This window comes from Cinclus cinclus, chromosome 6 (assembly GCF_963662255.1).
Source record: "Cinclus cinclus chromosome 6, bCinCin1.1, whole genome shotgun sequence".
NCBI classification, from domain to species: domain Eukaryota; kingdom Metazoa; phylum Chordata; class Aves; order Passeriformes; family Cinclidae; genus Cinclus; species Cinclus cinclus.
The window spans coordinates 3,086,910-3,109,641 of record NC_085051.1 but is presented as its reverse complement, the minus strand read 5'-3'; the positions used below and the strand labels follow the sequence as shown (position 1 = coordinate 3,109,641).

Sequence of the window (22,732 nt, the reverse complement as noted above, 5' to 3'; positions counted from 1 at the left end):
TCAGAGTTTTGTTCATCAAAATGGTATTTTACGTTTAGTCAATTATTCATTCTAGCTATAACAAGTAAAGCAATACAGAGCTCAAAATATGCTCCAGATGGTAAAAACACAGATCAGAAATAAATCAATTTATAAAAAAGGAAGAGACTTGTTTTTATTGCCATAATTTAAGTTTAAAATATTCACAAGCTTCCTTCTGGTTCTAAATTACCTCAGAATGCTTTGAGCTAATACCCCACTGAATCTGGAGAAATTTAGAACTCACAGTTTTGGGGTTTTTTTTTAGAAAACAGTGTGATGTCAGACACTAAAATAATTCGCATCAGAAATATACTTTTATGGAGCAAAACACTACATCACACTGAAACTGTTCTCAGTGTACATTAGTAAAAGGAACACACTTACTCTAAACCCTAAATGAGCCATGCCTGGAGAGGAGATGAAGCCAGATAACTAAGCCAGACCAGAGAGACTGAGAAAGGATAAAAGTGGAATGTGACCCTGCATTTTTAAACAGTTATAAGAAAAGAGCTTGATCTTACTATTATACTGTTCTGGTACAGTTAGTTTTATTTTTTTTTTCCCAAATTGAATTACACTATCTTCAATATCAAACACATTCTGGCAGGTGTGTGGCTTAATAGTTTTGAACATAATTTCAAATTTCCACAGCACCAGTGCATAAATTTAAGTGTAGACTGGAACCAAGTGTCTGTCCATACTTCTGAGAGCAACACCATATTTACATTTTGTCATCTATTCCACTTAACAACCAGCAATTCCAAGGTGATGCTGCTATTTTCAAATACTAATAGTCACACAAAAATGAACTTTAAAATAATTGATAATACTTCGCCGAGGACCACATCCACATATGCAGAGCTTAACAAGAAGACCTCTGCATTAAAATTGCATAATCATTCTTCTCACTTCAAGTAACATGATCAAGGAACTACAGCACAGAAAAACAAAAAAAAAAAGCTGTTTGGTTTTTTTTTTTTTTAGCTCTAGCAACAATATTTACACTAGAGCCAAGCACATATTACAGGTAAAGAAATATTTGCTCCAGTACAAATCCATATTTATTTGGCCACTGAACCATTCACAAAGTTTTTACAGTCATTATCCCAACGAAATTAAAAGAAATAAATATTCAGAAAAAAATCAAGACTTAAAAAACATGAAACAGTCAAGTTTCTAAATCCTAGAACAACTCAGGAAAAACCTAGCTAAATTCAACTTTAAGCTCCAGAGACAATAACCAGCAGTAAGGTCACCTACTGAATTTATCCAAGTCTACCACTACAAGATTTTGCCTAGCTTGTGCAGTAATACTCTTTATAATAGAAACCTTGCATGGGAGGAACACCAAACCAGAACTGAAACATGAACACGGTATGATATAACCACTAAATAAAAAGTAAAAAATGGGCCATTTGATAAAAATTTCTGAACTGAATTCAAATTATTCACACAAGCAAGGATATTCACAATCAGGCCCATAGTAAGTGAGCAAAATAAACATATCAACTCATTAAAGATCTATCTGCCTGAATTTATGTTTGCTTTCTCTTCAGCTCCTGCGAGTTATTCAATCACTTCCCATCACCCAGAAAAGGAAATATTGCACTATGAAGACAGAGCTATAATTAGATATTCTTCTATTTCATTTCACATATATGACTAAATGAGAATGGATGGGAAAAATATGAACAGAGACAATAATAGTAAGTTGAAACATTCAGTAAAAAAATATATTTGGCACAGAATAACATCTCAGTTCTTCCTCAGCACATATGCTGTGTTTACTGCAAAATTAGTTAAGTTAGTAGAAGAGATTTTTAATGAAAACAATTATAAATTTAAAATAACTGTGTTTAAAGCATTTAACAGTCCCTAAGGTCAAGTGATTACAGCAGTTACAAGACCCGAGGGACATGTTCACACCAAAACCAAGTGAATAAATTACCTCAGCCAGTGTATGTAATCACTAAGTGACCACAGAGGTTATTCAATGCATAAGCCCAGATGACTTCCATGCAAAACCAATAATGAAAATGTAACAGCCAAAGGGAAAAAGCATTTAACTAGCAAAAGTTGCTGGAAGGGCTGAGAACTTGGAAGGGTGTGTGGAAAGCAAGCTCCATGGCTTGGCTGTGCAGACAAGGAAGAAGTGGCTATGGGATGGACAGACAAGATGCTGGACGTTTTTCCCAGGTGAAAGACCCGAATTGGTGCAAAGGGATGCAAGACTCAAAAAATATAAAACTGCAGAGCTTTAAGCAGTGCTCTCAGCCCTGTATAACTCTGGCATAGGTAATGCCCAGTGAAGTACAAGCAAGGCAAGAGCTCAGAATAATCATCTTTTAACTTTCCCCTTGGCTTTACTGCCAGGAAAAATTATGGACGGTTACTGTGCTTTAGTTACCCCATGATATAATTCTAATGGAGGCAAGAGCCTGTTTTTTACTGCAGAGTAGGTAAGATAAGCTGCAGAATGAAACCCAGCTTTGATCTGGCTTCTCTAGCTCATGACATAAATGACACACATGGCTTGTGTTCACTGCAGCTCCACAACAATCGCCAGTGGAGAAAACCAGACCCATGAAAGACAGGAAAACATTTTTCTATGGCAGTTCTCAGTGTGTAGCTTTGGAATAAGGTTCCTTCCTACCAACTATGGTGAGGAAAGAGGAAGCAACAGGAGTCCTGCTTGCTCCTGCCTGCCACTGGTGTGTGTTCTTTTTTAACTACTGCACATGGTCACCTCACATCCTTACAGGCATTAAATCTTCACAACACACACATTAAATAACAACATAGTAAATGGCAAAACACAACACTTTTTGCAGATAGGAGGCTGAAAAGGGAGGCAAAAGGACATGCCTGACTTCAGTGTTTTGATTCCTGGTGAGGATGCACTGAAGCAAGTATTCACCAGCATTCTCACAGGTGAATCAATCTGCTGTCTCACCCCGTGCCAGGAACCTAATAACTGGTACTGTCATATAAAGAAAAAAAGTTTTCTGTATCTGAAATAGGAAAGCCTGAGGCCAAAGCCAGCAGGCCCTCACACAGCCAAAGCTTCCAGTTTCAGTGAAAATGACTGAAAAATCTGCTTTCTCAGATAAATACTGTATTGTCCTCTACAAGAACCATGCATACATGCTAAGAAAGCCCCTTGGTAAATTACTGAGGCTGGAACACAACCTATTCAAAGGAATATAATTCTTCTGTTGGGAATGTTAAGTCAAGGACCTATGTGTTAAAATAAACATCATCATGAACCCCCTGTTAGATACAAGAAATCCAAGTGGCTGCCAACACTGCAAGATTCCCCACTGAAGGATGAAAGCATCCTGGCAAATTATTTGGGTTGGCTTTCTGCAGCACTGAGTGTTTTCAAATGCCAAGCACTGGCCACAGGCTCTGGATGTATCAAAACAGCATTTGTGAAATTACTCAAGGGCCAAAGAGGAACTCAGGTAGCCAAACACTGCTCTGAGCAATGCACTCATGGAGATCTGTGGGGATCTGTGCTCTCCAAAAGGCAATTCCTCTTCTGGAGCTGCAATTACGTGCCCAGAAAAAGGATAGTTTTGAGCCTATTAAATCTAGTATCACTTTCTAGAAATAAGAACAATAAAGCTAAGTTACAGTTACATGATTAGAAGCCCCACTCCCATGTGCACAGCAATGAAAAAGAAGGAAAAACACTGATTAACATAGGGTTGTGGAAAACAGAGGTCAGGTAAAAAGAAGAGTATGAAGAAAATGCAAAGAAGGATGATCAGACAGAAAACGTAGAAATTCTTCTATTTAAAAATTCCTTTTGTAAAGCCAAATGTTCCTTACGTATCTCTTGAAGGGCCAGCCAAAGAAGTCCAGTGCAATAAAATGATTCTGTTAAAGACACGTAGAGATGTTGCCATCACACAGCAGGCAAGAGAGAATGCAGTAAAACCTGATGACAAAGCTATGCTTTGAAATATTTTTTATATGATGCTGTAAATTCATTCTAATGTTTTCTGAAAATCAGCTGCTCAAGTCACCTTCAGCTCTGGGTATTTTTAGAGCAAGAGGTGAGCTGGCAGTGCACAGCCAGCCTGCCACTGCCTTTTACAGCAGGAGCCTCCTGCACGAGTTCCCCTCCTTCGTTTTGGTTTTCTGCTGTTGCTATTTAATTGCCCTCAATTCTAGCAATATGCTGTCAGGGCACTGCTGTCAAATGCAGCAGGATATGAAAGGTATCCTACCAAAGAGGTGCTGACTGCCCGTGATCAAAGTCACAATGCCAATACTCCAACTCAAAGGGGCAAGCACATGAATACCACCCCCAAGAAAGATTCTCCTCTTCCAAACGGTATTACTGATTCTGTAAATGCTGTGTTGTGGGAAGGAGGACTTTCATCATTTCCAAGTATGCTGTAACTTCCAGCGCTGCTTTAAGTTGTAGCACACCCAAAACACAGTGAGCAGCAGTTATGGCTGTGGATACAAAACCCCCCAGCACCAACTAATGGGACACTCTACCCTTTGTGTGAGGTGCCACCAACCTCCTCAGCATCCCCAGAGGGCTTCACAGTTCCTGTCGTGCAATGACAGAATCTCTTCCCCAAGGTAATGCAGAAATACAGCGTAAGTCTCTGAATTTGCCTTAATTAACAGAATTATACTGAGGCTAGAAAGAGCACATCACAAGAGCAAAAGTGAAGTAAGGGTGTGTGGGGGGGAGATTTTCGAGTGCCCTAATTCAATTAGGAGGCAGTGACTGACACGTGGACAGGAGAGGTTAATTGGGGTCACCAAAAGGCAGTAATTCCTTACCTAACCAGTCATTAAACTTCTTAACCTCGGAGGGCAGTCCCAGCTCGGTGAAATCGCCCGTGTGAAGGAGGATGTCCCCATAAGGCATCTGGATGCCATCTGTTCTGGAGTGCGTGTCGGAGACGCAGACAAAGCGCGTGTGGCCCGCTGGTTTTGGGGTGTCATACGGGATGGGGTCCACCCTAAAACAGACAAAGAGACCTCGTAACAGTCACAAGGTTAAAACCCTCACATCCATTATGGCAGGTATCAGCACGGAAGGACAGAACCAGCCACACATCCATCGACACGCACCATGCGTGGCGACAGCACTGCCAAAACACCAGGAGGGACCACGGTGCTGCTTTAAAAACTTACCTGGTAAGGAAAGGAAGGTTGAAATATACACAGCATATGGCACTTTCTGATATTAAAGAGAAGGTAAACCATGGGGAAAAATGGATTTAGGAGGCACTGAATTCAGGTGCTTTACATCCTGTGCCCCACACATGAACAGGTACAGGGCCCATGAAATAACAGGTCTCACAGGTGGGGCAGGAACAGGCATCTCACCTGAGCTTAGCAGCTGGTTTTGTTCAAGGGCATATGTACTCCTACAGATTCCAGAGCAGAGTATTTGTTTACACACAATAAGGTACATCCAGGAGTGCTTTGATGAAGGCTGGAAACTGCAGAACCAAGCCTAGTGACAGCTTCCTAAACTCATACAAAATCCTGAGCTTGTCTTCCCAAAATCTATAAAGTCAGGAAATGATGTGCTATCGCACTAAGAAGCCACATATAAAATTTTTTATTTATTTTTTTTAATAGCCAACAATGATAAAAATTTAGTTTAATTGGTTATTTGCAAGCTATGTTTGGCAATTTGCAAGCTATATTTGGTAATTCGATCTTATTAATTACATGTGACCCATCATGGAAGCCTGGTCATTTGGGTTTTGGTGACTTTTTTTTTTTTTTTAAAAAAAGCAGAATAGAGAAAAATAGTAGGTAAGAGAAATGCTTTATGCATACTTAGTGGTTAGAAGCTCTAATTTGTAAGAGAATAACTTAAATACAAAAGTCAACCCATTCCCTACTTGTGAATAGCAATTATTTCTCTGCAGTGTTACCGTAATTTGATTTGCTCCACACTTGAATAGCACAGCATCTGGATTAGTACCACAGAAAATCCCATCTCAATTCCACAAAACTTCAACTCATTCCATTGATGTGCCACTTTGATCATGGTTAGAGCTTAGCTTCAGCTAGAAATTTTGAAGTATTTAGAAGTTATGTCAGAATAATAGTTCACTTACATCTCAAATTATCAGGCTAGTGAAACTAAGCCCCAGTGACTTTAAAGCATCCAAAATAATGCTATTCTAAGACTTATTTGGACAAACTGGCACAACAGGCATTCAAAAACCAGTGCCTGGAAGTAAAAAAAAAATAAAAAAATTTAAACAGATTGTATTAGTTTTGCTCTCCACACTGAAAAGAAAAACCAAGAGATATTTCTGTTTGCTTGTCCTAAATCCCCACAGTTATAATGAGATGTATGATCAGTAATAGAAAATAAAGCACAAACATTAAGAAAATAATTAATTTAGTAAGTAATTTTTAAGATCACTTTTGTTTACTGAACTGTAAACCAAATTAGCATTTAGTTTTTACTTTACATCGAACTGTGTGAAAACTTCTACCAGTGCTCCCTGCAAAGGTGAGAAAGACCTGAAGCATCCTGCAGGATGCAAATCAGTTCCCTGCTCTGGGGAGTTTTACAGTGGTTCCAGAAATCAGACTCTATATGGATATGCCCAGTGAAAAACTGTCCCTGTGAATACACTTACTAACCAAGATTTTACTGAGGTAGAGTTTAATTTTGTTAGAATTTTAAAATTATATTAATTAACTATTATATGTGTTAGACAATTCCCAGCTAAAAAATATTAGTGGGGGAAGCAGTAGTGGGGAGATATTTGTTAGATTGCATTTTCCTAGGTGCCATAATTAGGTCCTTCCAATCAAGCTGTATCTACCATAAAAGTACCATACCTCACTGACATGGGCTACTGAATTAATTTGCAAAATCCATCCAGGATGATGCTTATTTTAAAAACAGATTCTACTGCCAGCTGGACTGGAGAGAAGAGAATTTGGTAGATAACTCTTCTGGGGGTTTGGTATTGTACCTCCTGATCCACCCAAAGCACCAGGTACAATTACCTGAGCCATGCAACTGGTTACCACTGCAGAAAACCACGACAAAAATCCACCAATCGATGGATTTTTATTTTTCTTCTCAGCAAGGGTTTGAAAATAATGTTTATTATTCCAGAGAAAAATTAATTTACCCGATGAAATTGCACCTGCAAGCAGGACAGAACTGCAGTCAGAGGCCATAATGCTTTTCTACATTTTCTACCAAAATATGAGGGTACCCAAATCAACATTCCCCTACTTTCAAGCGTGTTTACTCCAGACAACGCAAAAAAATGAACACGAGTTTTCATCATCACCACAGAGCTTGTTCAGAATATCTCTGCTTGAGCTATGAGCAGCACTGCCTGCCCTGGGGAGTCCAATTTTGTTTGTACACAGCAGCTATGCTTTTGCTATTCTCTGCAGTTTGCAGCCAAACAAGCCCTGTTCTGCTTCAGGCAGCCCCTGTTAGAGTATGGCACTGAAATCCGGTTTAGGATTTTTCTATTCATGCAGTGACTTACTTACAGAAAATTCTATAATCAAAATTCATTAAGTCACTGACCCTTCTTCCTCTTCCTTACAAACACTAGAATGTTGCCAAGTAACCTTTTTTTTCTACAACACAGCTTCCTTCTCTTATTCAGTATTGCTTGCCTACTAAATATTTGAAAGTAGTACTGAAGGTTATTGTGTTCAGTCCATCAATTTATCTTACTGAAAGTAGTCCTTCAGTAGAAACTTAATAAAAGTGGTGTTATTGCCAGTCCTAAAGGCTCAAGTTTTCTTTTCAGCTACAGCATGGCAAACAGCAATATGAGAGTCTCCTTCCCCAGTGCATCCCGAGGGGATTGGGCTCTGCAGGCAAGGCACTGCCCTGTCACAGCTCCTGGTGCCACACTGCTCCCCAGCAGGTGCTGGGCTGTGAGCATCACACCTTCTTCCTGGGCTCTGAGCTGCTCACAAACCAGCAGCTGGGGCTTACACACTGGCATTGCTAAAACCTCTGTGACAGCTAATGCACCTGACCCTTACTGCAGTTCAACAGCAGATAAAATAACTATTTTAGCCCCATCCACCACCATTCCACTGAATCGGAGCAGGTACCTAAGGAATTCAACTTATTCTTTACCTTTGCTCCAAACACAGTGCATCCAGCTAACTCTGACACTCTCCATCACCACCAACACTTTATTTTTTTCAATCTTCTTGACACGGCAGACTGAAACAATTCACAGAACATTTGATTACAGCACTATGCTCATGGAAAGATGCACTAAGAGATATTTCAGAATAATTTAAATGTTCATTAGGATTAATAGAACAGTCAGGAACTAGAAAACGATGCATGGTGCACCTTAGAAAACCAGGCACATGGCTGTTTTTTAAAAAAGTTTATGTAAGACCCAGAACGAAATCCCATAAGGCAGTTGAGCAATGATTGCTTTGTGAGATCATGACAGTAATGTGAGATCTGTCACATTTAATGCATTTATGACAAGGGTTCAAGAATCAGAAGGGACAACGTAACCTTCATACACTTCCAGAAGAACCTTGTTTATCAGATAAATACTCCGCTTTACTAAACTGCCCTTACCACCAGCAGTTCTCACTCAGAGTAAGAGTCCCTCAGGTTCAAACCTCCAATTTGCAGTTCCTCACACGCTGCATGAAACCACAGCATCATCCAGGCTCTGGTTTGGCTTGCCCAGGTATCACCCAGCAGTCCCTTCCCCAAACCCACAGCTACCACAGCACCTCCAAGGCAGCGGATCCGTGTAAGCCGAGGGGTGGGTGCTGCCCCTTGCCCTGCCAGCTGTGCACACAGCAGCCCAGTGCTGCCTGAGCACTGCTCCATCCTGGGGCTGCACCCTGTCCTCACCCATCTGACAGCAAATTTCAACATGGCTTTACAAGCAAGAGGTTAAATAAGCAAGAATGAGCAACACGGATGATATCAAGGGGGTTTGAACAGCAAGGTAGTGGGGGCTGAATTCAGGAACTCGCAGAAGAGGAGCACCTTGGGCCTTTCACATGCACAGGGGCAAAGGATTTGATTTAGGATGTCTTGCTACAGAACAGACATATTAACTGTGTATTGCAGCCCAAGCCTACACCAGCTACTCATAACGACGTCTTATAAATCAGCAGTGTTGGAAAGCTGCTCTGAGACAGGCAGCACAGTGCAGCCCTCCTACAGACACAGCCACACTGGAACCCTGCTGCAAAAAAACTCAGAAAATACACAAGCACCGTTTCCCTGAAAGGAGTCAGTTTCGATTGTAAAGGATAATTTTGCATGGGTGAGTTCAAAGGCTGGAAATAAAGGTCTTGGGCTGGGTTAGCCAGTCCCTGGGAATGCCTGTGGCTGGTAGAGCCAAACCCCACAGACTGTTCACTGCCCTGCTCTCTCAAGTTTTGAGATATGCAGACTCCAAAGCTCCTCTTAGAGAGGGACTCCCAAGAAACTAATTTATCCTTGAAGATGGAGTAAAAATCTTAAAACATTAAGCCAGGAAAAATTTCCAGTTCCTAACATTGAGTAAATCACTCAGATGAATGCAGCACCTATTCTGGACAAAGCATTAACAGATGCTGAAAATCCCTCCTCCAGCCCCACTCCCCACAACTCAAATCAGAATTATTCCTGCTTGCAACCCACCACTCTGCAGGCTGGTTCTGCTGCCTGCTACAGGTGAACAAGTAAGCAGGAAGCACAGAAAACCATGTAATTTTACTCCTCCTGGGCTCTCCAGATGCATGAATAGTCCCATGTCCTTCCTAGATTGTATCACATCATGTGCTGGCTTTTTATCTCAATAATTACTCCACTGGGTATATCTGTGACTGAATTTGTGGCTTTATTTTTTTATGACATCTAAATAAGTATTCATCATACATCCAGTGAGGCACAGACTTCGAGTCTGTGTGCCACATAAAATCCATGTGTGTTGTTGCACTTAACTCTGGTTTGGGAGTCACTTGGACACATCCTATCTAGTAACTACTCCATATTTAAAACGTATCTATATAACTAGCTTTTAGAAAGCATCCTACTCATACTTCCTGTGAATAGTCATCACTGTATTTATTCACAGTTTAGCTTCCTCTTGTATAATTTCATACTTTTCTTGCTACTCCTATTTTCAAAATTTGCAAAAAAAAAAATACTTCTTCAAAGAGCCAATTAGCTTGGTATGTTTATTTTAGGATTAAAATACAAATAACTATCTTCTGCAAGAGCATTTTTAAAAGCTTGTTTCTTAGTGCTGTTAATTCCCTCTCCTCAGCTAAGGCAATGGAAGACTTTTTTTTTTTTTTTTAAATGGGAGAACAAAAGCAACATATTTTCTGTATCTTCAGGTTTTTCTTCGAATTCATACCTCTGTCTCTACACATGCTCCCTCTGGCATGGAAAATTCAGGAGAAAAGAATGGGTTTTTCTGTGAAAACTGCTTGCTACAGTGCTTAATGTATTTGTTTCTGTACCCAAGTCTCACAGCTTTGTTATGTTGTGGTATTTGTTACTGCTTTTAGAGCCAGTCCCGAGTCCTGGAATAGGACAAGCATGTGAAACCTGGGGCTGAATTAACTTTTGCTAAAATTTGTCAACGAGTCTCTCAGCTGAAGAAAGCAAGCATGAAATGCACCAGCATGCCCAGCAGCATCCAAGAAATGAAATTAAAGTAAAAGCTCTTATTTTAAAAAATTGCTCTTATTTAAAAAACACAAACAAACCAAACCTCAAGACTATTAGGCCAACTTCATGATTCTCGACTGAGTTTCTAAGGCCACAGACTAGAAGGACTATATCAAACTGTAAATATGTCTACATTTGGAAACAAAAATTTAGTATCTTAATTTACAAATCTTTAAAACAGGAACACAAATGCATTGTCATTTAAGTTCCTCCATCAGAAAAACATTTACATGCCCATAGGCACACAGCTGATTTTGTGATGCAACACACTCTGAAGACACAAAGCCAAATACCAATTCCCGCTCAATAAACAGAATTAATGCCAAAATATAGTATTGCTTTAGTTGGCCACTGTCAGCCATTAATTGTTTAAATCATACATATTAACGCTTTTGTTAACTTGACTCTGTCTTCCAGCATGCTCAGACACCAAGCCAACATCTGGTTTCTTCTCTGACCAAAATCAAAGGGATACAAATATCTTTCAACACTCTCACTGGCAGATTTTATTTGTACAAGCACACATATCTAAGAACAGACAACCCCGAATCTGCTAGAAAGCCCCTCCTCTTCTGGAAACCTCCATGTACATGTATTTAGAGCATTCTGGAAACTGTAAAACAGAGGTCTGATATTTATTACAGAAATGGCACTAATTGTATCTTGGTGCAATGTGGAAAAAAAAAAAAAAGAAATTGCATTTACAAACCCACAGGAGGATTCAATGCAGCGCTCAGCAGCTTACTGCCAACGCTTCCAACAATTATAGCTGCAGGGAAATGATGGATCTTTTTATTACAGGTTCTGGAGCTGTTTTACTTCCAGTGAGATTTATGAGATTAAACAGAAAAGACCTGTATCACCCACTGTCATCATCTGGGCAAATTTAAGAAAACTCTCCTTTATAAGGAGTTAATAATAATATATCCTCTCAGCCCAATTTAAACCTTAACTAATTAAGAGTCCAAACTCTGTTAATACCAGATTCTGGTCAGTAATAAAACCAGAAAGAGCTAAAATTCAGATTTTCCATGGTGTTCTTTGAGGAGCAAATAGTCGACTGGCCTTTGCTGAAGTACCCAACCTCTGCCTTTGATACTAATGGGAATTCAGAAACAAAACTGCTTGACCATTTTTGAAAATCCTATTAATCATCCCTTTGCAGAAAAAAAAAGCATTTTAACTCAACAAAATACCTTCTAAAATTTAGCTATCAGTGGCTTTCCAAAGGTTAAAGAAGTGAAACAGAACTGAAAAATTTGGAACACTAGTATCAGCATCACTCTAAGGCCCAGACAGAAGTTTCCTTTAAATAAAATAGTAAAGCATTCTTATGCTGGTATGGTTTCAATTAAAATTCATTAAGAAGCACTTCTCCTCTATTCTTTTGCTGCTGTTGTTGGGGGACTGCTATAAATTATGTCTTTCTCCCACCCTGACAGAACTTACTTGCTGGCAAAACTGCACCTACTAAGAGGGTAAGTCAATAAGCTCTAAAAAGATATTTATTCCCCTACTATAAACTATCCAAACACCAACTCATTAAATACACTCAGAAAGTAGAATCTGGCATCCCAAGTTTAGATCCAATTTTAATTTAAGGACAATGAGGTTTGAAAAATGCACATTTTGATACATTCAGCAAGAGAGGCTAAATTAATGTGTGGGACCCCTCCAATCATTTCAGCTGCAGGAATCATAAAACGGGCTGGATTTACTTCTAGAATAGAACCACAGAGAAGGCTTCAGACCTTGTTTCAACAGTAGAAATGGGAAAAAATGCACCACAAAAACAAGCAGAAGCAGATCTCCAAGACAGATTACATTTAACTGGTTTTGCTCTAACTTGACATGCCATCTTCCTCAGAAATTAGGACAATTCTGATCAGAGGGATGAAGGTCACAAGGTTCTGTCAAAACAGAATTGTATAAGCATGAACTGCAGCATGCATTCCATTTCTGATGCCCATTTATATTAAGAATCAAATCTGGAATGTCATAAAACGTACAGAATTCATATGCATAATTCAATATATTTTCTTGGAGAATGTAAATTCAGCAAATAGACAATAACTCTTATGTACACGGAAACTGGGCAAGTGGACCTGAAGGTGCACAAAATTTTGAGAACTCATTCTCTTTAGAATTGGCTATTAAATCTGAAACTTGCCTTCATGTTTCAGAAACAAATACTCAGTGTTTAGATACCCGCAGGATCAAGCCCAGAGTGTTTGCAGATAATCACTTGAAGTTGGTTCTGATTCTTTCCCCCCAATACATATTTAATCTAAAGCATAGCAGCTACTTGAAATTTCGCTGCCTTTCAGTGCAAGAAATACAAGTGTCCTTTTTTAAGCCGCAAGTTAAGTATACAGTGCAAGTCAGAAACTCTGCCCTCAGCCTTCTCAGTCATTCTGCTCCCTGACCTGCAGGTATCACCCTCTCCAAGGGATGAGATGCAATTCAATCTCCATGCAAGCAAAGGGCTAGCCCTCTCCTAAACAGACTGCTAATCATGAGCCTTCTCTGCTGCTCTCCCTCGTGGTCTCACTTCCACAGGGTGATGGAACTGGGTCCAAAAAGCCCTGTTCAAAGGAGAGGCAATTCATGCTGGGCAAACACAACCAGTTCCCGTTCCCGAGTTACTAAAGGCATAGAATGGCATCAGCATGCCTGTGAAATTGTCACTGATGTTAGTAGGAGATCAGTGAACAAACAGACTGGAACATATGACTCAAAAAGAAATTTCCTAGCAGCCGTGCAGCATGACGTACTATTTGAAAGAAGTAAATTGGCAGGCATCATATGTTATCTGCAATATGAATTTGTGTATGTGAACCAGTACAAAAATCTGTCTGTTAGGATGTATATTGTCTCCTGCATCTGAGCTCTAACAAACTTCTCGAAGGCATTAGCCATAAATTGCTTCCCATCAAAACACGAGCATCTAACACTGTGTTCCTACTAAACAGAACCCTTCAGAACAACCCTGCTGTCTTAAAAGGCCCTCTAACACTCAGTCTCGTGTATATGAACTATTTCAGCCCTAGTCAAAGGTTTCTTTTCATTTTACTACCTCCTAAGGGTTATGAAGCTTTCTACAGGGAATATGACAATATTCAGACACCACTTAGCTCTACATCTAAAGTTAAAACCTAGTGTGTAATAGGAACAGAGAGATTATTGACTGCCTTCTACCAACATCAAAATACAGGTCCCTACTCAGCATCCAGGTTAACAAAAAGCTCAGTACCACATTAATATGGTTAATTGGAATTAGGTAAGCTTCCATGCTCTGTAGTCACACAGCTGGCCTAATATTTGTGCACTCACACAACTTCCACTGCAAAAAATTTTGATGCAGGTTGTCTTAAGCTCAACTTGAACTCTAGATCTAGACCAGCTACAGATCTGAATCAGTCCCAGGGTGTATAGAAAAATATGTACCTACCTCATATAATTTTCTTTGTTGTAAAGAAGGAAACAAAAGCAAAAAAAAACAAACAAAAAATACCCAACCAACCAAACCAAACCAAAACCAGAAAAAAACCCCCACCTAACTGCCAAAAAACCAATAGCTCTTGAAGACATGCTCCCAGCTTTTCATAGAAACTTTGCTGGAGACACAGAAACCTAAGCGACAACTCTGGGTTTAAATTCTGCGGGAGAGAATTTCGCAGTTTAATCTTTCTACCCTTTGTCTTTTCAGTGCAATTGTCTTCATTAGAGCTGAGAGCGTCTCCCTGGCACACGCTTAACAAGAAATCCAGTCCCAGACAGGACTGGATTCAATCAACAAAACGCTGCAATTCCTTGGTGACTGGGTTGGAGGGGGCTGCACAGGGCTGGACTGTACACACTGAAAGCAGGTTCTTTTATTTGTGAAACGCTCTGCCAAATACATTCCCAGCTAAGAAGATTCTGCCACATAGCTCTCTCCACCTTTTCTCTCTCTCCAGTATTAAATAACTTATGACAAGGAAACCTCAGGTCAAATACTATACATTCCACAATATTTCAAGATACAAACATTAGTTCAAGTGAGAAAAAAGCTCGGTAGATAAAGCTGCAGCAGGTGGGGCAGGAAAAAAAAAACCTCTCACGTCTTCACTAGCAGAAAGCTGCATGAAGGTAACTCCAGCTGGAAATACTCCTTGGAAATGCACAATTCATTCTGATTTACTTTCTCCCCCTTTTTATTTTTTTTTCAAATCTTCCTTATTATTAGGTGTTCTCACTCATTTTCCATGAGTACTTATATATGACAGAGGCTGCTGAACTCAGAACCACCGTCTTCTCATAGAAAATACAAAATATCTCACGGATGAAAACCAGCACTGACTATTTTAATTGTACCATCACTTTAACTTGGCTGTGGCATTTATTTGACACACATCACATTTATACAATATTACAAGAAGCAGTGCTGCATATACAATCAGGAGGTTTCATCAATAATGTAGTTAACAGGCAGAGTGTTTGTGGGCAACCACAGTGTTACAGGTTATCTAAGAACATTTGCCTTTTGCTCATACTTCTGTAATAAAAATTAATGACTTAAAAGTCCTCAGTGGGAGTATCTAGGACATTCATATTTATCAGAACTGTTACTGGCTTCTGCAGTAAGCAATTATTCTTATTGCATTAAACCATTTATTTCCAAAGATGTATCCCCAAAAATCAAATAAATCCAAGAATGAATTATAGTCAAGATAGAAATTTACCTCAGGGATACTTTCAGAAAACTCAATTTAAAAACACATTTACGTTTGCCTCTGTGCCAGCAACAAAGGCAGGGGAAAAGAGGGGAGAGCAACAGAATCATTTTGATTTCAGTGTTTTTCACAAGACAATTCCAAAGCTAAACGAGCTGAAACCTCTCAATATACAGCCTCTATCTGTGAATGGCAGTAAGGCATTGCCACCTATGACTCAAGAGGTTGTTGCTAGTACAGACCTACTGAATAATGCTTAATATGCAACAGAATATTGTTTTCAATTTTGCCCTTTAAAGCTCTGAAAACTCGCTGCTCCCAAATCCGTATGTTGTGCATTACCAAAATTTTGGCTGGCATGACAGATGCAGGAGCACGCTGCAGAAAGTAATTTCTGTGTCAAGTACAAAAGGCAAATAGCTGAAGTTTGAAATTTAGAGAAAGAACATCACAACGAGAAGCTCAGGGAAGGAGGAAAACAAGCTGTACCACATAACATTTTATGATACAGAATGAGATGTGGGCAATGTAATTTCACTTATGCGATTCATTTTATAAGCAATGCAAATGCAATCTCACTGATTACGCTCCAAAAACAAAAGAGGGAATTTCATTACTTCAGCCAGTGCAATTAGACATGCAAAAATCACAACACATCCTATCTGCAGCAGAACAAATAGAAACCATCATTTCACATTTAGATGGGAATAACCAAGGTGGGTGAAATGCATTCTGTTGTGGGTGCTGGGGAGGCATAAATTGAATTGTACAGCCTTCAAGCTCACACATTCTGTGGTACATACATACACACACAGAAATTAATTCCACCAAATTTGTCATAAATGAGCTAGGGATACCTCAGAACCCACATGACATGAGGTAAAAAACCCCAAACAACAGCAAAACAAAAAACTAGTGTCTTCCCCCCCCCCCCCAAACAAAATAAAACACCACAAAAAACAACACCCCAAAACTGAACACCTATATTTATACAAGAGTCTTCCTCATGTTTTATTTATCTTCTGGTTTCTCAAAGCTTGAAAATAGGAGGTCCTCTGAAGTAAGTCGGGCTGTGTAAATTAAGAGTACCACTGCTTTCCCTTTATGGCTCCCCAGGGAATCTATTTATTAGGCATAGGCCTGCTTTCTGATTTAGCTTAAGCTCTTTTCCTAAAGAATATGACTGTCCACACCAAGAGGAATTTTTGAGTAACAGCTGCAGAACAGCCTTCTTCTGTAGGAACTCTCTTGAATCAGCTCCCTTATATGGGCACACACTATTGATTTTCATCTTCATACTCCTCTTAGTACTTAAAAGGAGAAGAAAATTAAATGTTTTTAATGGGTATTAAAAAAAAAAACTTCAGAAAAGCTTCAGCTTCTTGAAAATTAGCAATAAAACTGAAACTGGCAAAACCAAAATACATAAATAGATGGAATATCAGGGCACTCAGCTATGCTAATTTGGGTGTGTTGCTTTTAGTTTAACAATCAAAACCACTTTTGCTTTGACTAAGAATACATTTAAAATTGCACCCACCTATCCATCCACAGTCATATTTCTCAGCATGTAAATCAAATACTAGTTCTTTTGCCTTTCTCCATTAAGGAGCAGGAAAAGACACCTTCCAGGAACAGACTACAACAGAATTCCACAGCTCTGCAAGGCTACGGGGAAGTGCAAAGGAAAAAACAAAAAAGAAAGCAAGCTTCCATGAGTTTGCAGCAAAAAATCATTACTGAACATTCTGTAAAAGATACAACTAGCAGGGTAGTTTTTAAGGAAACAGGTTAATTCACTATATTGCTTAAGGAGACAAAAAGAGAAGAAAAAACAATTTAAGAAAAGTGAAACTGTTAAAGCCTGGGAACAGCTGTCTCAACCATTTCTTGCTTTACATCTGGATACACTGGGCTGTTATTTTTCTTTACACTTCTCTTTTCTTTACACTTTTCACTGGCATTGCCAGTGAAATTCCCAGTTGCACAGCACCAGGGCTGCTTGTGCTGGTGCTTACTACAGTCAATAAAGTCAAAGTTCACAGTGACCATAATAGGACAGGAATGTGAGCTAAGTGAAACTACTCTGTTCACATCAAAACTGTTACAGTCACCTACATTATACAAAGTTAGCAGTTAAGATTCTCAGTTCTTTGACTGAAGTGACTAATTTCCTGCAACCTTTCTCCTCCTTCCTCCCTCTAAATATTTTGCCAATCAAGAACAGACTTAGAGACTGTTTCATAATGAACACAGCCCTTAAGGTCAAACCAGCAAGATACTCCAGTCTGTTCCAGAAATCCCTTCTGCAATTCATTATTCCATCTAGTTCTACTCTACCGGTTCACTCCAGCTTATAAAACCCTGAGCTCCTTCATCTTCTGCAGATTGTGAAGACTTGAGACTAACTATACTCCTAAAGGCCAAAACCATGTCTTTGTAGAATTAAAACACTCTGGTCTACCTACCTTCTGGAAAATCAACTGCTCTAATCTTTCCTCAAGAAGGGCTTTGCCTGCATGTTGCTGTAGAAGATGAATGGTGACATGCTCAGAGGCTTTGCACTAGTGACTGCTTTTGCCTCAGAAACCATCTCTAGCGCTTGCTTTTTTTCCATTGGCATTACCCACAGTAACAAGAACCACATCGATCCCTCTCCTTGTCAAGTAACGTGATGGATTTTTTAAAATAATGATCACCTTCAACCAGCGAAGAGAATACCATGCAGCTCCAAAAAGCTGTGCTCACCTCGCCCACACAAGTGACATTTTCTTATCTGAAACATCACGATCTCCCCAAGGACCATTTCTCACCAAAGTAATACTTTGCTGTTACTATGACTCGATAGCTGCACACCCTTTACAGTGTGTCACCGAGAGAGCAGCAAATACAACTTACTTTAACAAGCACAGGTGCGTATTTTTCGCAAAACAGCAAAATCACTTCAGTGAGACTGCTGACATTCACTGTGTCACGATACCTGCCCTTATAAACCACGCTGAGCACACCCCACCAAACACGATCCAGTAAATTGCTCTGCCCTTGACCTTTGCTAAGTAAGGCCCAGAGAATAGCTTGAATTACAAACATGCCTTTGAACTATGTCTCAGTTTGAGGCAACCTGCCAGATGTGCGCACCACCAGCCCCAAGACATCAGTGAGCAGGGCTTTGCCTTGCCATGCATCCGAAGGGAATCTAACCTCACAGGAATTTAACAAGGTCTCTGACTTGTAGCGTGTGCCACTCACTTTTTCAGTCCCCAGCCTGATGGCCAAAACAGAATTCCAGTCCCAGCACGATGGGAACATGCCTGTGTGTGGAGGGACCAGTGCGGTGTGGTAGAAAGGGAATTCAGCCCTGGGACATTCTGTATGGCCTGCCAGCAGTTTAACACATGTCAGAGCTGTACTCTGAGGCTAATACAATGTACAGCCACTTTTACAGTTTGAAGCAAGCATGGGAAGTGCTGTTGAACTCATAAACTGTGCTGTCATTTTTCACACTGCTAAGCAAAACTGATGAAAGTGTTAACCACGAGGACCTGTTGTGCCCTGGATTTTCCCTGATCATTCTCAGCGTGGTGTGATTCTCTCTTTCATGAGTGTCTCACCAAGCTCTGACTCATGGGAGATAACGTATCAGGAAGCCTATCAAGGTGGCAGCCTTTAACATCCATTCCACAGGTCTGGTAAATGCTTCTTCCCCTCCCACTAACCCAGAACCTACATCTGGAGCTCACAACCTCCCAAGCACCCATTACCAGGCATGTGCTCAGTCAAACCTCCTCCCAGTCCCATTCACAGAGCAACTGCTCCAACAACTGCCTGGAGCCAGCTCTGAGAGTCAAGATTTCAGTGTAGAAAGGAGCCACACAACAGCCACGCAGAGCTAGGCACAGATCCCTGCTCTGTGTTCCACCTGCCCCTTCTCATGGTGTGGCTGCTGGCTTGGACTAGTCCTGGAAGCTGTGTGGCCCCTCCACGAGTGGATTCAGCTCACCAGATGGGCAGCTGAATACGTGCACAAGTGAAGCAGCTCCTGTTTCACCAGGGTATGGTCACCTCCTTTCTGCAGAAGCTGCATACTGGACCAACACAGCCACTCTCACACGTGTTAAGTGGGGTGGTTTTTTTTTCCTGTTAAGGCAAAAATAAGAACCTCCTTGGTCTAATGAGAGTTTTCTCGACCTGCAGACACAGTTTGATCTTGCACTGCATGTTTGACTTCCAGATGACTCCTTCTGTTAGAGATGGTATTAGGCTTGGATGGGAAACATCCTTCTAAACAGACAAATTAAAAGCAAACAAAACCAATGAAGAAAGAAAAAAGATAAAGCAAATATCTTTACTATAGTGAGATAATAGGAGCCCTGGCTGCAGTTTCTTAATTGTGCTAAGGGGCTGCATTTCACAACCTTCTTCACACCTTCCGGTCACAGCATCTCAGTCCTAACCATCCAGGCTTTTCTGTTACTTCACTCTTTTTACAATTTCCTTGAGCAAAACTGTATCCCATGGTCTCATGTAGTTATTTAAGCAGTAAAAGCACCAAGTGACCATGCTATACACAAAAAAAAACCCCAAATTATGCCCTGCCCAGTTTTACAGACTCTGCTTTTTCTTTGTTTTCCTACAACCACTTCATTTTTTCCGGAGGGACACACTGACATGAATGCCACATTAACTGCCAACCCCATGAGAAGAACATTTCAATCACCCATTATAACCCAGAATCAGACCTCTGAAGTCCCCTGGCCAGGCTGTTTCGTGCCCTTCCAGTAACCCTGCAGCATGCCTATCACTGCCACTTCTTATCTTATCGCTTGTTCAAACATTGTCTGCTAGGGGCAGACAAGGAGCCAGACCTAAACAATGATGTTAAATGAAGGCTTCCTCCCAACACAGTCTTGAACTTCTGAGGAAACTGATCACTCCTCAGCAAGATAGCAAACCCTGTTGGGGGTTTAAAGGCTTTAAAATCCAAGTCAAGAGAATGCAAAATAGGAAGCAGGCTTCCAAAAAACAGCAAAGCTCTCACTGCATGCGAACATTCTCGCTGGGCATCAGGTAATCACCAAGCTGTATGTACATGTACATACACAGACACATGTAGAAACAAGTAACAAATATACACCACGGGGATGTTTTGATTCTTCAGTCAAATATTTTTCTGTTTTAAAAAAAAAAAAAGAAAAAAAAAAAAAGGAGGCTTTTTAGCTCATTAGACTTTAAAGGACAGCTGAAGCAGCAGCAACTTTTCCAAAGCAAAGGACATGGTGTTTTTTAATTCCATTAAAATTCAGACAACTCCACACTAGAATTTGATGCTTGTGGAAGAAAAGAAGTTTCTCGACATTTTTATAAGAGAAAAAAAATCCAAAACCAAAAAACCTAAACCTAGGAAGTAGCAAGACTTTTGTCTCCATCCTTTTTCTCTATCAGGCTGCTTCCCATCAAGACTAAAGCTTTGCCATCACACTCTGTGTCAACCTGAGGCAGACCTGTTAGCATGATTAACACTGGAAGTACTCTAGCTGCACTCAAGTGCACATTTGGCCTCTGCTCAGATTAACTGCCCTTTCTTCCAGGGGGCCTCAGGTGCAAGTTTTAATGAACATTTTGTGTTTTTAAGGGTGGAAGACATCCTATGCCATCCAAGGTCCCATTCATTCCACCTGCAGTGGGACCATGTCCAAAGCTCCACCAAGGCTTCAGCACGGGCAATCTCCACTTTAGGGCACTCCCAGGCTTTGGGGCAGGGGGTACCTTCTTATAGATTTAAATAGATTACAGATTTATATCGATTTCTTCATTCTGGAGATGAGTTTTTCACTTTCTATGCAAATGAATTATCATGTACAGTCTGTTCTTGCAGACCTTTCTGGAAATGGGCTGGAGGACTTCGGGGGTGTTTGGCAGTCTCGTTCCCCCACTTACAGTCCATGCCCATTCTGAATCTCATTCCTGCATTTGTATTGTGCTTATATCCAGGAACTAGAACAAGGATATTTGTCCCAAAAAAGTACTGCCTACCTCCACCTGGCCCCATCTCCAGCCACATCCTGATCCTTCTCACAACATATATTATTAACAACAACCCTTGGATGGCTCCACAGCCATCTGACTATGGGTGTTTTGAGACAAACACATCGGCCTTCCTGGGCTTCTACAGACACTGTCCCACAGTGCAAAACAGGGTGGAGTACTTCTGCATTCCTGCACCAACCCGAGCCTTGCATCATCACCACTGTGGCAGCACCGGGGGACAGCTGGCAGCTCTGCACTCTTGACACTTCAAAAGTACAGCTCTGGCCCTGAAGAAGCTCAGATTCTCACTGATCCCCACAGGTGCACACAGGCCCTTCAGGATGAAGAAATTATCTCGCATTATTCTTGTAATCTTGAACAACGCCGGGAAATTCCTGATGTCCTGTTGGGAAATCACACAAAAGTCTCACGTGGGTTCATTCTACCCTTGCACTTCACCTACACAGTGAACTCTCACCCACCTGACATCACAAGACAGCAGGATCCATTTCCCAGCTGTGTCTCGTGAAGTACCTTTGCAATCAAACCGCTCACATTAAACACAGGGCCATCACTAATGTGTGCAGGGATACAGGTCAGTAACCTCACCTTCCATCAACAGCACCGACCTCTGCAGCTCCCAGTCCCCTCTTGCTGTGCCCAGCTCCTGCTCCAGGCTCTTGTGCCAGTACAACTGCACAGGGACAGATGGTGAACAGGGCTGGAGAGCTGACCTGGGCATCAAACTCCAGGGATTACTCTGAGCTCCCAGTTATGCCACACGTACAATGCAGACACGTGGGCCAACAGAGCAGCTCTGCAAAGCGGCGAGGGCCGCTCCAGCTAGCAGCACCACCACTGCCAACAAGCAGGGCAAAAGAGCTCTCACAAAAACATGCCTCTTGGCATTATGAGTTCAACAAAAGTGGCCTGAACCAGACACACTCAAGCCACACTGGATGCTGCAACTCATTGTGCACAGCCTAAAGCAGCCCCAAGTTGCAGGTCTCTGTGAAATCACTGCGCAAATCAGATTCCTGACCCAGTCAGGAGGTGAACATCACATCTGAAGGCGGTGGCAGGCCTTGACTAGGTGTGATAGTGAATGCTTTCTTTCATCAATGATTAAGCCATACAAAAAAGGCTGAAATACCACAGGAAAAGAAAAATATAAAAATATATTTTTCATTTTTTAGCAGCGTAGCTCAGGAGAATATTCCATGGCATCTTACTGTTTCTGCAAGGACAAACAATGCAACGTCAAAAATCTTGATCCCAT

The 22,732-nt window shown here is 40.8% G+C and overlaps 1 protein-coding gene across 1 annotated transcript in view; it reads right to left on the bottom strand.

Annotated features, from left to right (window-relative positions):
• MPPED2 (metallophosphoesterase domain containing 2) overlaps positions 1 to 22,732 on the bottom strand; it is a 96,827-nt gene that overhangs the window by 60,406 nt on the left and 13,689 nt on the right. The window contains exon 2 of the mRNA XM_062494984.1: positions 4,828 to 5,009. Coding sequence (XP_062350968.1) covers positions 4,828 to 5,009 — 182 coding nt within the window. The remainder of the gene's footprint in view (positions 1 to 4,827; positions 5,010 to 22,732) is intronic.